Below are 12897 nucleotides of genomic sequence, written 5' to 3' on the forward strand. Positions count from 1 at the left end.
GCAATATTAAAAAAAACAGTCCTAAATTGAGTTCCTTCTTTCTCACTTTGCTTACAGAAAAACACAATTTCATGTAATTCAATAGACTAGGGTAAAGTGCCCAATAGTGGACCCCTAACCAATAGTGGACCCTCCAGCCATTTTGCATTATTACAGCTCTATGTCAACATTTTCCTATGGAATTCCATCTGGAGAACCTACCTTACAGTCCTATGATTTGATTACATGCATTGGAAATGCTATGGAGAGTAAAATTAAATGATTTTTCACAATTCTACAAAAAAATAAACACGAGAGTGTCCATTATAGGAATATTTTGGGGGTCCATAATAGGGAAGAAGAACGTCCCGAAACGGGACATGAAAATCAAATGAAGTGTCGACTACAGGGAAGCAATTTCCTATTATGGACCCCCAAGGGGTCTACTATAGGGCGAATTCAGTTAGACTTTAAAATGTTAATTTTGACGAATAACGTCGTGTATCTGGGTGTTTTATGTATGTATCGAGAAGAGGAGATGCAGAGCTTGTTGTTCGATATCAAGCAGAATTTATATGTTGAAAATGTCTACTCCTTATGACAGGAAGAGCAAAATTCCGCTACTAGGGGGTCCACTATTGGGCATTTTACCCTAGTTGCTCACTATTGTGTAATGCAATATTGCGATAAGTATTAAACGCAATGTTTCATTGTTTTTTGAACGCAATTCTGAATACTGAATTCTGAATATATTATTAATTTATTATATTATTCAAGGTATATTTTTAACCAGTTCTTCTTCTTATTGGTATTACATCCCCACACTGGGACATAGCCGCCTCGCAGCTTAGTGTTCATTAAGCACTTCCACAGTTATTAACTGCGAGGTTTCTAAGCCAAGTTACCATTTTTGCATTCGTATATCATGAGGCTAACACGATGATACTTTTATGCCCAGGGAAGTAGAGACAATTTCCAATCCAAAAATTGCCTAGACCGGCACCGTGAGGGCCCCAATTTTTAACCAGTTGGTGTACGTAATTATCTCTTTGTGCGATGCACTTTCTCTGGAAACACGCGGTGCATCGCATGTCGATTCTGATTGGTCGTCGTCCAGCTTCTCACTCTTCGGCAGGGGGATGAGCAACAACAAATCGCTGTCAAACATCGGCGGATTCTCGCGAGTCGCGAGTTGAATAATCGAAAGTGAAGTGTGCTTGTTTTCTTGTGCCGATTAATTTGTTAAATTTGAAGCAACAATTCAGTGGAAACATTCCGAAAATGATTCTACGGAGATGGGGGCTTTGTCTGGCGCGATCTGCCACCGTGCAGCTGAAGCGGACTTATACCGAGGCCAACATTCTGAAGCTGCAGGATCGAGGGTTCTTTCAGGATGTTTTTCCGGCGGAGGCGATGTGAGTCGATATCATTTGTTTATATTGTCGAGACAGGGTTGTATTCAAGGTGAAGTAATGAAACAATTCTCGCTTAACTTTTCAAAAGGACCCAAGTAACATTTTTTCATGAATTAATTTGAGTACTGCAATCAAAAGCTTTCATATTGGTCTGTTGATTGCGCTATTCAAATTAATTCATAAAAAAATGTTACTTAGGACCTTTTGAAAAGTTAAGCGAGAATTTGATTATACATTTTTTTTGGCTAAAATTCAATTGGATTTTAATTACATTTTATGTATACACAGCAAAAAAAGTTGTTGAATATTACATCGAAATCGCTGCAACCCGTTGAGTCCATCGATTGTTTAATATTACATCGTACGATGTACTAGAGAGCTTGCTGTGTAATAAACAAAAGCGACGTAATTTCTATCGATGTAATCAATAAGATGATGTAATTGAAGCGATGTAAACGATTGTGATGTAAAACCATCCAAAATGCATGGCGTTGAATGGAGCTCTTGAGTTTTTCGGTTTTCATAGTGCGGTATGTGCCGTTTTTATATATATAATACAACATAACATTTGCATATAAATTGTTATTTAATTATTCATGTTATTTCTATCGGAATTTAAACAAAACATAATACGATTTATGCCGATTTAAACCTATTTTTTTTCATTTAGCAGAAGCGGCATGGTGCGCAGATTGTAGAATGGTAAATTTCTCGCTTAACTTTTCAAAAGGACCTAAGTAACATTTTTTCATGAATTAATTTGAATACTGCAATCAATAGCTTTCATGTTGTTCTGTTGATTGCGCTATTCAAATTAATTCATGAAAAAAATGTTACTTAGGTCCTTTTGAAAAGTTAAGCGAGATTTCACTGTCGATGATCATAAATTATGATTTGTTGTCCTGACCGTTCGTCCATCTAACGGCAATATTCAGCAGCGTAATCGAACGAACTTTGGATCCAGTGTATGGCCGAAGGTGAGTGGCTGCTCAATTGAAATTCTCCAGTTCCGGAGCGGTACAAAAAGTCGGTACCGTTAGATGTCGTCAAACACTGAAAAACGAAACATATCTTAATATGGCTGGTGAAGAGCGGCTTATTTAAAATGGTTCATTGAAGATAATTTATAGAAAAGAAAAGAACAAGAATCAGAAAAGAATCGTGTCGTAAGGTGCCGAAAGAAATCATTGTAGGATTCCGAATTTCTGATATTAAAAAAAAACCTTTTGGAAATCCGAGGAAATTCCTTATCTTGTCTAGACTTGTAAAATGGATTTTTCCAGAAGACCAGAAGAATCTTGGAATCAATATTTCAGATATTCCGACACTTATCCTTCAGGCTTTCCGACAATAATCCTTCAGACATTCTTACTGGAATCCTTCAAGGATTTCGACGGGAATACTTCTAGGATTTTGACGCACATTCTTCAGAGATTCTGTCGGGATTCGTCCAAAATTCCAGAGGGAATCCTTTAGGGATTCCAGAGGGAATCCTTTGGGCATTCCAGAGGGAATCCTTTGGGGATTCTACCCAAGATTCCAGAGGGAACTTTTGGTTACTTGGAGAAGGAATCCTTTAGGGATTCCAGAGGGAATCCTTCAGGGAATAAAGAGAGAATCCTTCAGGGATTTCTTTAGAGATTCCAGAGGGAATCCTTTGGGGATTCCAGAGGGAATCCTTTGGGGATTCCAGAGGGAATCCTTTGGGGATTCCAGAGGGAATCCTTTGGGGATTCCAGAGGGAATCCTTTGGGGATTCCAGAGGGAATCCTTTGGGGATTCCAGAGGAATCCTTTGGGGATTCCAGAGGAATCCTTTGGGATTCCAGAGGGAATCCTTTGGGGATTCCAGAGGAATCCTTTGGGGACTCCAGAGGGAATCCTTTGGGGATTCCCGGGGGGAATCCTTTGGGGATTCCAGAGGAATCCTTTGGGGATTCCAGAGGAATCCTTTGGGGATTCCAGAGGAATCCTTTGGGGATTCCAGAGGAATCCTTTGGTGATTCCAGAGGAATCCATTGGGGATTCCAGAGGAATCCTTTGGGATTCCAGAGGAATCCTTTGGGGATTCCCGGGGGAAATCCTTTGGGGATTCCCGGGGGAAATCCTTTGGGGATTCCAGAGGAATCCTTTGGGGATTCAGAGGAATCCTTTGGGGATTCCAGAGGAATCCTTTGGGGATTCCAGAGGAATCCTTTGGGGATTCCAGAGGAATCCTTTGGGGATTCCAGAGGAATCCTTGGGGATTCAGAGGAATCCTTGGGGATTCCAGAGGGAATCCTTTGGGGATTCCAGAGGAATCCTTGGGGATTCCAGAGGAATCCTTGAGATTCAGAGGAATCCTTTGCGGATTCCAGAGGAATCCTTTGCGGATTCCAGAGGGAATCCTTTGGGATTCCAGAGGGAATCCTTTGGGGATTCCAGAGGGAATCCTTTGGGATTCCAGAGGAATCCTTTGGGATTCAGAGGAATCCTTTGGGGATTCCAGAGGGAATCCTTTGGGGATTCCAGAGGGAATCCTTTGGGGATTCCAGAGGGAATCCTTTGGGGATTCCAGAGGGAATCCTTTGGGGATTCCAGAGGGAATCCTTTGGGGATTCCAGAGGGAATCCGTTGGGGATTCCAGAGGATTCCCTTTGGAATCCCTAAAGGATTCCCTTTGGAATCCCTAAAGGATTCCCTTTGGAATCCCTAAAGGATTCCCTTTGGAATCCCTAAAGGATTCCCTTTGGAATCTAAAGATTCCTTTGGAATCTAAAAGATTCCTTTGGAATCTAAAAGGATTCCTTTGGAATCCCTAAAGATTCCTTTGGAATCCTAAAGATTCCTTTGGAATCCCTAAAGGATTCCTTTGGAATCCTAAAGGATTCCTTTGGAATCCTAAAGATTCCTTTGGAATCCCTAAAGGATTCCTTTGGAATCCCTAAAGGATTCCTTTGGAATCCTAAAGGATTCCTTTGGAATCCTAAAGTTCCTTTGGAATCCTAAAGGATTCCTTTGGAATCCTAAAGTTCCCTTTGGAATCTAAAGGATTCCTTTGGAATCTAAAGGATTCCTTTGGAATCCTAAAGGATTCCTTTGGAATCCCTAAAGGATTCCTTTGGAATCTAAAGTTCCTTTGGAATCCCTAAAGGATTCCTTTGGAATCCTAAAGGATTCCTTTGGAATCCCTAAAGGATTCCTTTGGAATCCTAAAGGATTCCTTTGGAATCTAAAGTTCCTTTGGAATCCCTAAAGGATTCCCTTTGGAATCCCTAAAGGATTCCCTTTGGAATCCCTAAAGGATTCCCTTTGGAATCCCTAAAGGATTCCCTTTGGAATCCCGTCGGAACCTCGAAAGGATTCCCGTCGGAATCCCGAAAGGATTCCCGTCGGAATCCCGAAAGGATTCCCGTCGGAATCCCGAAAGGATTCCCGTCGGAATCCCGAAAGGATTCCCGTCGGAATCCCGAAAGGATTCCCGTCGGAATCCCGGAAGGATTCCCGAAAGGATTCCCGTCGGAATCCCGAAAGGATTCCCGTCGGAATCCCGAAAGGATTCCCGTCGGAATCCCGAAAGGATTCCCGTCGGAATCCCGAAAGGATTCCCGTTGGAATCCCGAAAGGATTCCCGTCGGAATCCCGAAAGGATTCCCGTCGGAATCCCGAAAGGATTCCCGTCGGAATCCCGTCGGAATCCCGAAAGGATTCCCGTCGGAATCCCGAAAGGATTCCCGTCGGAATCCCGATAGGATTCCCGTCGGAGTCCCGATAGGATTCCCGTTGGAATCCCGAAAGGATTTCCGTCGGAACCTCGAAAGGATTCCCGTTCACTGAGGAAAATGAACGTATGATTTTCAATCAAACGCCTTATGAAAATTTGCCACAAGGAATCGGTATGAATTTCAATATGTTGCCTTATGAATGATGATTTTCATTTTAAAAAAAGTGAAGTGCGGCAGACTGGATTTGATCCATGGACGTCGGGGTTGGGAGGCCGATATGTAGACCACACGCCCATCGACGCTTGAATAGTCGGGAAGGTAACTGCGTATAAGAAGCACTGCTGGTGAAATAATCGGTCGAAGATTCATAAGGCGCCAGTTATAAATTTCGATAGTCCAGTTCGCTGAGTGTTGGAATCCCCGAAAGAAGTCCCGTCGGAATCCCGAAAGGATTGCCGTCGGAATCCCGAAAGGATTCCCGTAGCAATCTCGTAAGTATCCCCGTCATAATCATGAAAATATCCCTGTCAGAATTCCTGTTGAAATCCCGACAGTGTTTTCGTCGGAATTTTGAAATAATTCCCTTCAGAATTCTGAAACTTTTTCAGTCGAAATCCCGAAAGGATTCCCGTTGGAATCTCGAAAGAATTCATGTCTAAGTCTTGAAAGTGTTCACTCGAGGATCCTGATAGAATTTCCGTCGAAGTCCCAAAAGGGTTCTTGTAATTGTAATTGTTTATTTCTTTTTAACAATAACCAGTTGTCGGAATTAGGTTCCGTTCGCTGTCAATTTTGAAAACCGGAAATTTGGATTTGGAGCAGAAAAATGGATAACTCTTTATTTTTTGAGTCGCAAACCCTCCTGACCTTACCATGCAACGACGTTATAGATCGGTGGAACGTGAAGAAGTTTTCCTCAAGAGGTAGTATCTCCGAGTCCGGTCGGATTCCTACTATTGAAGCTGAATGAAGAAATCCGCCGCCATCTCGACTGAACGCCCAACTACTAGTAGCGAAGCAGCAATTCAAGCTTACAAGCGTGAATTCTCCACGGACTCGTACGAAGCAGAATATATCGCAATTTGTTTGTTGAGAATGAAAAGGATCTGATGAAGGAGGGCTGACTAGCGATCGAGGTGAAATGTATGCGTAATGAGTGCATGCATGCAGGTTGTATAATTTTCATTACTTTCATCCCTGGTTCCTTTTCTGAGTCATTACCGTCGAAATATTTCAAAATAATAATTAGATAACAACGGGTGGTTCAAGTTTTACGTTTTAACTAACATTTTTACGTGCCGTCTCATTTAAAAAAATAGCTATATTTCACTATGATCTCTCTATTAACTAAGACTTTTCTGCCGAGCATTCAAAATTTGTTTGAACAATGTTTCTATTTCCAAACGAACTAAAGGTGGTACAAAAGGGTTCGAATCCGGATCGAACTAGATTTTCGTAGCAGCTATTTCCTGGCAGCTCAAAATTTAAATTTATTCCAATTTAGACGCGTTTAGATAGGGCTTACATGAATAGTTGTAAATCCAATAATATTACTCTTACTTAACCTCATTACCTCAACTCTATAGCTGCACCCGTTGAAACCTAACCAATGCAGTATAACATGTTAAGGTATTATTTTGAACTTTTAACGCCATGCCTACTTGCAGCACAATTCAAGCATAAGTATTTACTTCGCACTATTATTTCTCCAGAAATAATAAATTTCGATATTTTTTATTCCTTCCTTTATTTGTTAGTGTTATTTTCCTGCTACTGTGGCGAGCAGAATACCATAGAAGTAGCTGCTGTACAGAATCCACACATAATCTATTTTAAGATTTCATTATTACTCGCCATTATTATCCATCTTATTGTGAGTCCATTTTGATGATTTTCTGTTTTTATATATTTATGTTTCATGTCTTGAATCCAATGATCATTACATTGTTCCGTTGCCATTTAACGAGGTACGTTGGAGGAATGCTCCCCAGAAGAACAATTTGTCAGTCCTCATCAGGCAGTCGTGACGGTAAGGCGCGTTACCCAAAACGCCACCGTATGAGCTGTGCACTCGGCTACTGACGAGGAGCTGCTAATGGCCATCCTCTTGTACGACAAACGTGGATTATCATGATAACAATATGCAGAAATCCTAAATCAAATGAATCCTCATTTCCAGTTTTCAAGTTGTTTCAATATAATATGTAGGATGGGAAATGGCGAACAATAGTTCAATAGATGAATCAAAATTTTACTCAATACATTTACCATAAAACTTTTGATTTTAGTGCAACATAACTTCTTATATTATATCTCATATTGATCATTAAATTTAATTCCACAATATTTTATAACCTTCATATGAATAATATTATTATTTTTCCGCGTTTTTAAATTAATTTTGCAAAAGACAAAACATTTCGTAAATATGTATACTCTAGCTTTAATAGTTAGTAGTGTGTTTTATAGAATTTGTACTCAACATTGCGACCATCTCGTCCACATTTATTATAATTTATTATTATTATTGTTATTGTAGTTATTATATTACTTATTGTTTACATAGCTCTTTCTTTTGATATCCAGAAATATTATTAATTTAAATCAATAATTTATATTTACAAACAAATTATCATAGCAATACATGCTTGACAACTATATTTTCAATTTCCGGTTTTCAAATTCATTTTTAATAAAAAAAAAAGATATGCAGTGCAGGAAGTAATCAATATTCTATCATAAAAATAGGGTTACTGCTCCTGGACTTCATCTCATTGCTCCGATATTGGTCCTACGAAAAACAAAGCAATGAAAATGTATTTGATTTGTTTATTATTTTTGAGATTTTTTTCAGCAGTGAGCACGCATGTTAGTAAAAAGAAGCGACAAAATTGGTGCCGTATTTCTTTTTTTTTGCGATGTGATGAATATATGTTCAGTGAGATTGAAGACGGAACAGTTCCCCTAAATGTTAATATTTATATTGTTTTATTTTTTATTTTTACGTATTATATTGCATTACTGATATAAATAAAATTTAGTTTAATGTTAGGTAAGGAAAACGATGGATTTGCAGTGCCTACCAGAGTCTAGAGGAAGAAACCAACCTTCGGAAACCCAACATGTATTGCGAGTACCGTTGTTAGTCTATTGCATTACACATTGCATTATTGGAAGGAGACTCACTCTATCACGCGGGTTTCTTGTTTCTTGTCTTTATTACATATTTTATGTTTTCATGTTTTTATATATTTATATTTTTGTATTTGCAAATCTATTATTTTACATTTGCATAGCTCACTATGTCATGTCATATCATTATATTTTCATACTTTCTTATTCTTATATACTCTCATTTTTCATATTTTTTGTTTCAAAATTTTTATGTTTTTATACGTCTATATTTTCATAAATCCTAATTTCATAACCACGTGACCACACAATCAATTATTATTCTTGTAATAGCGTGGTGATTCGTAGCAAAGCAATGTTGGTGGCGCGCCGACGCACAAATTCTCGGCAGCGGATATAAAATATCCTCGCAGGCAACAGTTGAAATGAAGCGTACAAGAGATGGCGTTAGTGTAAAGGGTGAAATCCATCAAAATTCTATTGCTATAAAATCACTAATTACTCACTCATGTTTCTTCACCACCCCTAGGGCTACACTGTCTGTTATCGCATATCTGTCCCATATGAATAGAAAACCCAGTAAGAATGGGACAAATATGCGGTTGCAGGCAGTACATAGGGCCAAGGTAAAAGATCTCCAGCTAAATGCACTAATGGACTATTTTGATAATGGTTGATTCCACATCACTACTTTCCTGTGAAATGACAGCTTTTTTATAAATATACGTATTCCATGTATTAAAAATGTATATGATTTCCAATCACTAACACTCATGATATTATGTTGTAATGTTTGATACTGCCTCCCTTCTTTTGAACAATTATTTTCTGAATTCAAAAATTCAATTTCAAATTCAAATTTTCAATACCATGGAGGCAGTTGATCCTATCAGCTACCAAAACTTGATCCTATCAGCAGCATGACACTATCAGCTACCAAAACTACCACAGCTGCTAACCCAGCATAAACAAACGCAGCCTCCAAATCGACCATAGATGGGCATTGTGATCACGTTTTCAATGGAAGCAAAGGAGGAAATGCAAAATTCGGGACAAAATAAGTTGGTGAGCATGTTCCAGTTCTCTTTCTTAGTGCTTCAGAATACTATGTTCATGAAATGTTACACTAAATACGCACAGGGCATCGTTTGCTGCTATTGCCGCGGATATTGTGGGAGTCCCAGGTATCCGGTTCAAGCTTTAGTTTGCAACGGTGGCTCTTCTCGACCTTCTACTCCCTGAGTAGTTACTACAAATAAGGGCGTCCTTGTGAAGTTTTGCTGTACCTGTTATGAATAATTAGTACATCCCATTCCCCACACTCCCTGAAGAAACCTCTCTTGCTTCAGAAGTGAATCCTTTTGTGGTACTAGTATTCGTAACAAAAGGGCACCATTACGGAGCATGAGATTTGATCAAATTATTCGTAGTACTACTTGATCAACACCCCCAGTTGGGTGAGGGATAGAGGATGACGCACACACACACACAATAACCAGTTGTCGGAATTATTAGAGGATTCCCGTCGGACTCCTGAAAGAAATTCGAAAAGAATTCCGTTCTATTTATTTTCCTTTGGCATTCCTTCAAGAATGTTTCTAAAAAAAATCCCGTCTTTCTATATGTCTCTGGTTGTTTTATAGTTTTCCAGTTTAAAATGGCCATTAATCTTGATTCCGCATTATTAATCGGAATCCGGAAAGGATTCCCATCGGAATCTTGAAAAAAAAATCCCATCACAATCCTGAAAGGTTTCTTGTCGGAATCCCGGAAGTATTCCCGTCAGAATCCAAGACGGATTCTCAGGATTTCCGCCATGATCCCGAAACGATTCCCGTCGGAAAGCCGAATGGATAAAAAATCAACCCTGACTATTTACTTACATTGCAGCGTTGGCAACTTCCGCACTTCAGCAACATGATTCTATCAATCCCCTACGAAAGAACCGCCTACAGTTTGGTAACGTTACCTGAGCGCTGAGACAGGGCACGGGGGCACGGCCAGCGATTTGGTTTCGACGATGACCTGCGTGATGAAAGAACTGGTAAGCCGTGGTAGACGAGCGACGGGCACTGGAAAATGTTTCGGAATAATATGTCGAAAAAGATAGTTTAATATTTTAGTTTTTTTTAACAATATACCTACTTACAATTGTCGACTGCCAGATGCATTATCAGGCCGAGCACTTCGGTGACCGCAACAAAGTTGGATTGGCAAGGCAAATGCTTCATCGGCTTCATGCAACATGTAGCCCTAGAGGAAGTGGTTCCCCCCGGTCCAGCCTGCACAGTTTGAAGACGAACAGGGTGTTGAATGTGCGGTGATTTTAAGCAGCTGGAGTAGGGCATGGCAGAGCAGTTGTTATTGTTGAAGCTGGAGTCGGTGAAAGGGCACTGAAAGATGATCCGGAATGGGATGTCGAAATAGATTTAGTTTGATATTTTAGTTTTTTCACAACAATAAATATACTTACAATAAATAAATGAAAAGGAAAAAAAAACTTTTGCTCAAACAGAGCTCGAAACCTTGAAACAAACATGGCGCACCAACTATTTACTTTAGTGCTGTCCAATGAGCAGCTCGAAGTAGCTCGAAGTTGTTCCTGTCACGCTCATGCCCGTTTGTTGACAAAAAAGAACGAGCAGGACGGGAACAACTTCGAGCTACTTCGAGCTGCTCATTGGACAGCATTTTTGATGCATGCAGCACGTCAGTGTAGGCAGTGTTGCGAGATTGTAAATTTCAATTTTAATGAATGTGAAATTACATCCATTCTGTGTGATAAAACACAATACATTATAGAATCGATGGGTTGCATTTATTTGTATGTAATATTAATTTATTTTGGTATTTAATATTACACAAGTTATACGTAAAGAGAAATCTAGACCAACATTTGAAAAGGGCGTAACAGCCAAAATTTATTCCTTCTGATTCTTCATCCACATACATAGCTGTATATGTACGCGAAGAATCAGAAGGAATCAAATTTAGCTGTTAAGCCCTTTTCAAATGTTAATCTAGAATTGATGATTTAGATTTTGTGTAATTCATAGAGTGGTGTAGTATTACATTGAATCAACGTTATTTTGTATAACAAATTTTCGGTTACATCGTGTTTTTAGTAAATCGCTATGATTACATCGATGCTCATTACATTATTTTTTGCTGTGTAGGGTAAAATGCCCAATAGGGGACTCCCTGGTAGCGGAATTTTGCTCTTCCTACCATAAGTAGTAGGTAGTTTCTTCTCCATTGTACATAAAACATGCATTTTTTTTCTTTCTTTCCCCATGCAGTGACAAAGCCCGCAGTATACTCGGTTCCTCCCCGCAAACCATCTATGCCGGATTTGACCCAACGGCCGATAGTCTGCACGTGGGAAATCTGCTCGTCATCATAGGGCTCCTGCACGCCCAACGGGCCGGCCATCAGCCGATTGCCCTGCTGGGGGGTGCCACCGGCCAGATCGGAGACCCCAGTGGCCGCAAAACCGAACGCCAAGCCATGCTGCTGGACATGGTCAATCACAATTTGGCGTGCATCGGAGCGCAGATCGATCGCATTTTCCAAAATCATCGGGAATTTTTGTGGGACAAGCGGGGTCAGAGCGCCGCACTCAAACCGGTCGTGGTGGTGAACAATGCCGACTGGTACCGGGAGTTGAACTTTGTGCAGTTCATTTCCAGCGTGGGACGACACTTCCGGATGGGTTCGATGCTATCGCGGGCTTCGGTGCAAAGTCGGTTGCAGGGTGAGGGTGGAATGAGCTTTACCGAGTTTACGTATCAGATATTCCAGGCGTACGACTGGTTGCATTTACTGAAGGCACACAGCTGTCGGTTCCAGCTGGGCGGAAGCGACCAGATGGGAAACATTATGTCCGGGCACGAGTTGATCTCCAGGGTGGATCGGAAGGAGGTGTTCGGATTAACACTGCCGTTGATTACGAACGAGCAAGGTGACAAATTCGGGAAATCCGCCGGTAATGCGGTGTGGCTCTGCGGAGACAAGACTTCGCCGTATGCGTTGTATCAGTTTTTCGTTCGGACGCCGGATTCGGAAGTGGAAAATCTGTTGAAATTGCTGACATTTATGCCACTGGATGAGATACGGAGCGTGATGGCGCGACATAAGCGAACACCGGAACTGTGGGAGGCACAGAAAAGGTTAGCGCAGGAGTTGACTTTGTTGGTGCATGGGGAAGAGGGACTGGCGAAGGCCGAGAGCATAACGGCTGCATTGTACAGTGGGAATGTCGAGGCGTTGGGAGAGCTGGAGGTGAAGGACATTAGACAGACCTTCGGGGGAGCACCGGTGGTGGACATTTTGCCCGAACCGGGTATGACTGTCCTACAAGTGGCGATGAAGGCGAAATGTTTCCCAACGGAGAGTAAGTGCGGTCGTTGTTTCAGACTGTTTTTGATCATTGAATATTTTAAATGTTTTTTTTTTCCTAATTAGAGGATGCGATTCGAATTATCAATGCTGGAGGCTTTGCTATCAATCTTAACAAGGCAAAGAATCCTGCTGAGGTGCTGGCGCCCGGTGTTCACATTCTCAAAAATAACATTTCGTTGTTGAGAGTGGGTAAGCGAAACTATTACATTGTTAAGTGGTTAATTTAAGAACGACAGTTGAAAAAAGGAAGCTTCGAAGGATCTATAA

General features: G+C 40.6%; 1 protein-coding gene and 1 long non-coding RNA gene across 2 annotated transcripts; one reads left to right on the top strand and one right to left on the bottom strand.

Moving 5' to 3' along the window:
- Nucleotides 1–1112: 1112 nt before the first annotated feature.
- Nucleotides 1113–12897, top strand: LOC134213788 (tyrosine--tRNA ligase, mitochondrial). The gene is made up of 3 exons (XM_062693117.1): nt 1113–1394; nt 11529–12622; nt 12694–12897. Exons 1-3 carry the CDS (start codon nt 1261–1263, stop codon nt 12855–12857), a joined length of 1392 nt encoding a protein of 463 aa, XP_062549101.1. The 5' UTR covers nt 1113–1260; the 3' UTR covers nt 12858–12897.
- On the bottom strand, nt 2260–10655 carry LOC134213782 (uncharacterized). Its single transcript, XR_009979530.1, has 3 exons — nt 10379–10655; nt 10113–10301; nt 2260–2447 (listed from the first exon to the last, which is right to left on the bottom strand). It is a non-coding gene; the product is annotated as an uncharacterized LOC134213782 (long non-coding RNA).

The sequence above is a fragment of the Armigeres subalbatus genome, chromosome 1, assembly GCF_024139115.2.
Source record: "Armigeres subalbatus isolate Guangzhou_Male chromosome 1, GZ_Asu_2, whole genome shotgun sequence".
Classification (NCBI taxonomy): Eukaryota; Metazoa; Arthropoda; class Insecta; order Diptera; family Culicidae; genus Armigeres; species Armigeres subalbatus.

Coding starts and splice junctions, on each gene's coding strand:
- LOC134213788 (XM_062693117.1), top strand. CDS start 1,261: ATGATTCTACGGAGATGGGGGCTTTGTCTGGCGCGATCTGCCACCGTG. Junction 1,395..11,528: donor GTTTTTCCGGCGGAGGCGAT/GTGAGTCGATAT, acceptor TTCCCCATGCAG/TGACAAAGCCCGCAGTATAC. Junction 12,623..12,693: donor GAAATGTTTCCCAACGGAGA/GTAAGTGCGGTC, acceptor TTTCCTAATTAG/AGGATGCGATTCGAATTATC.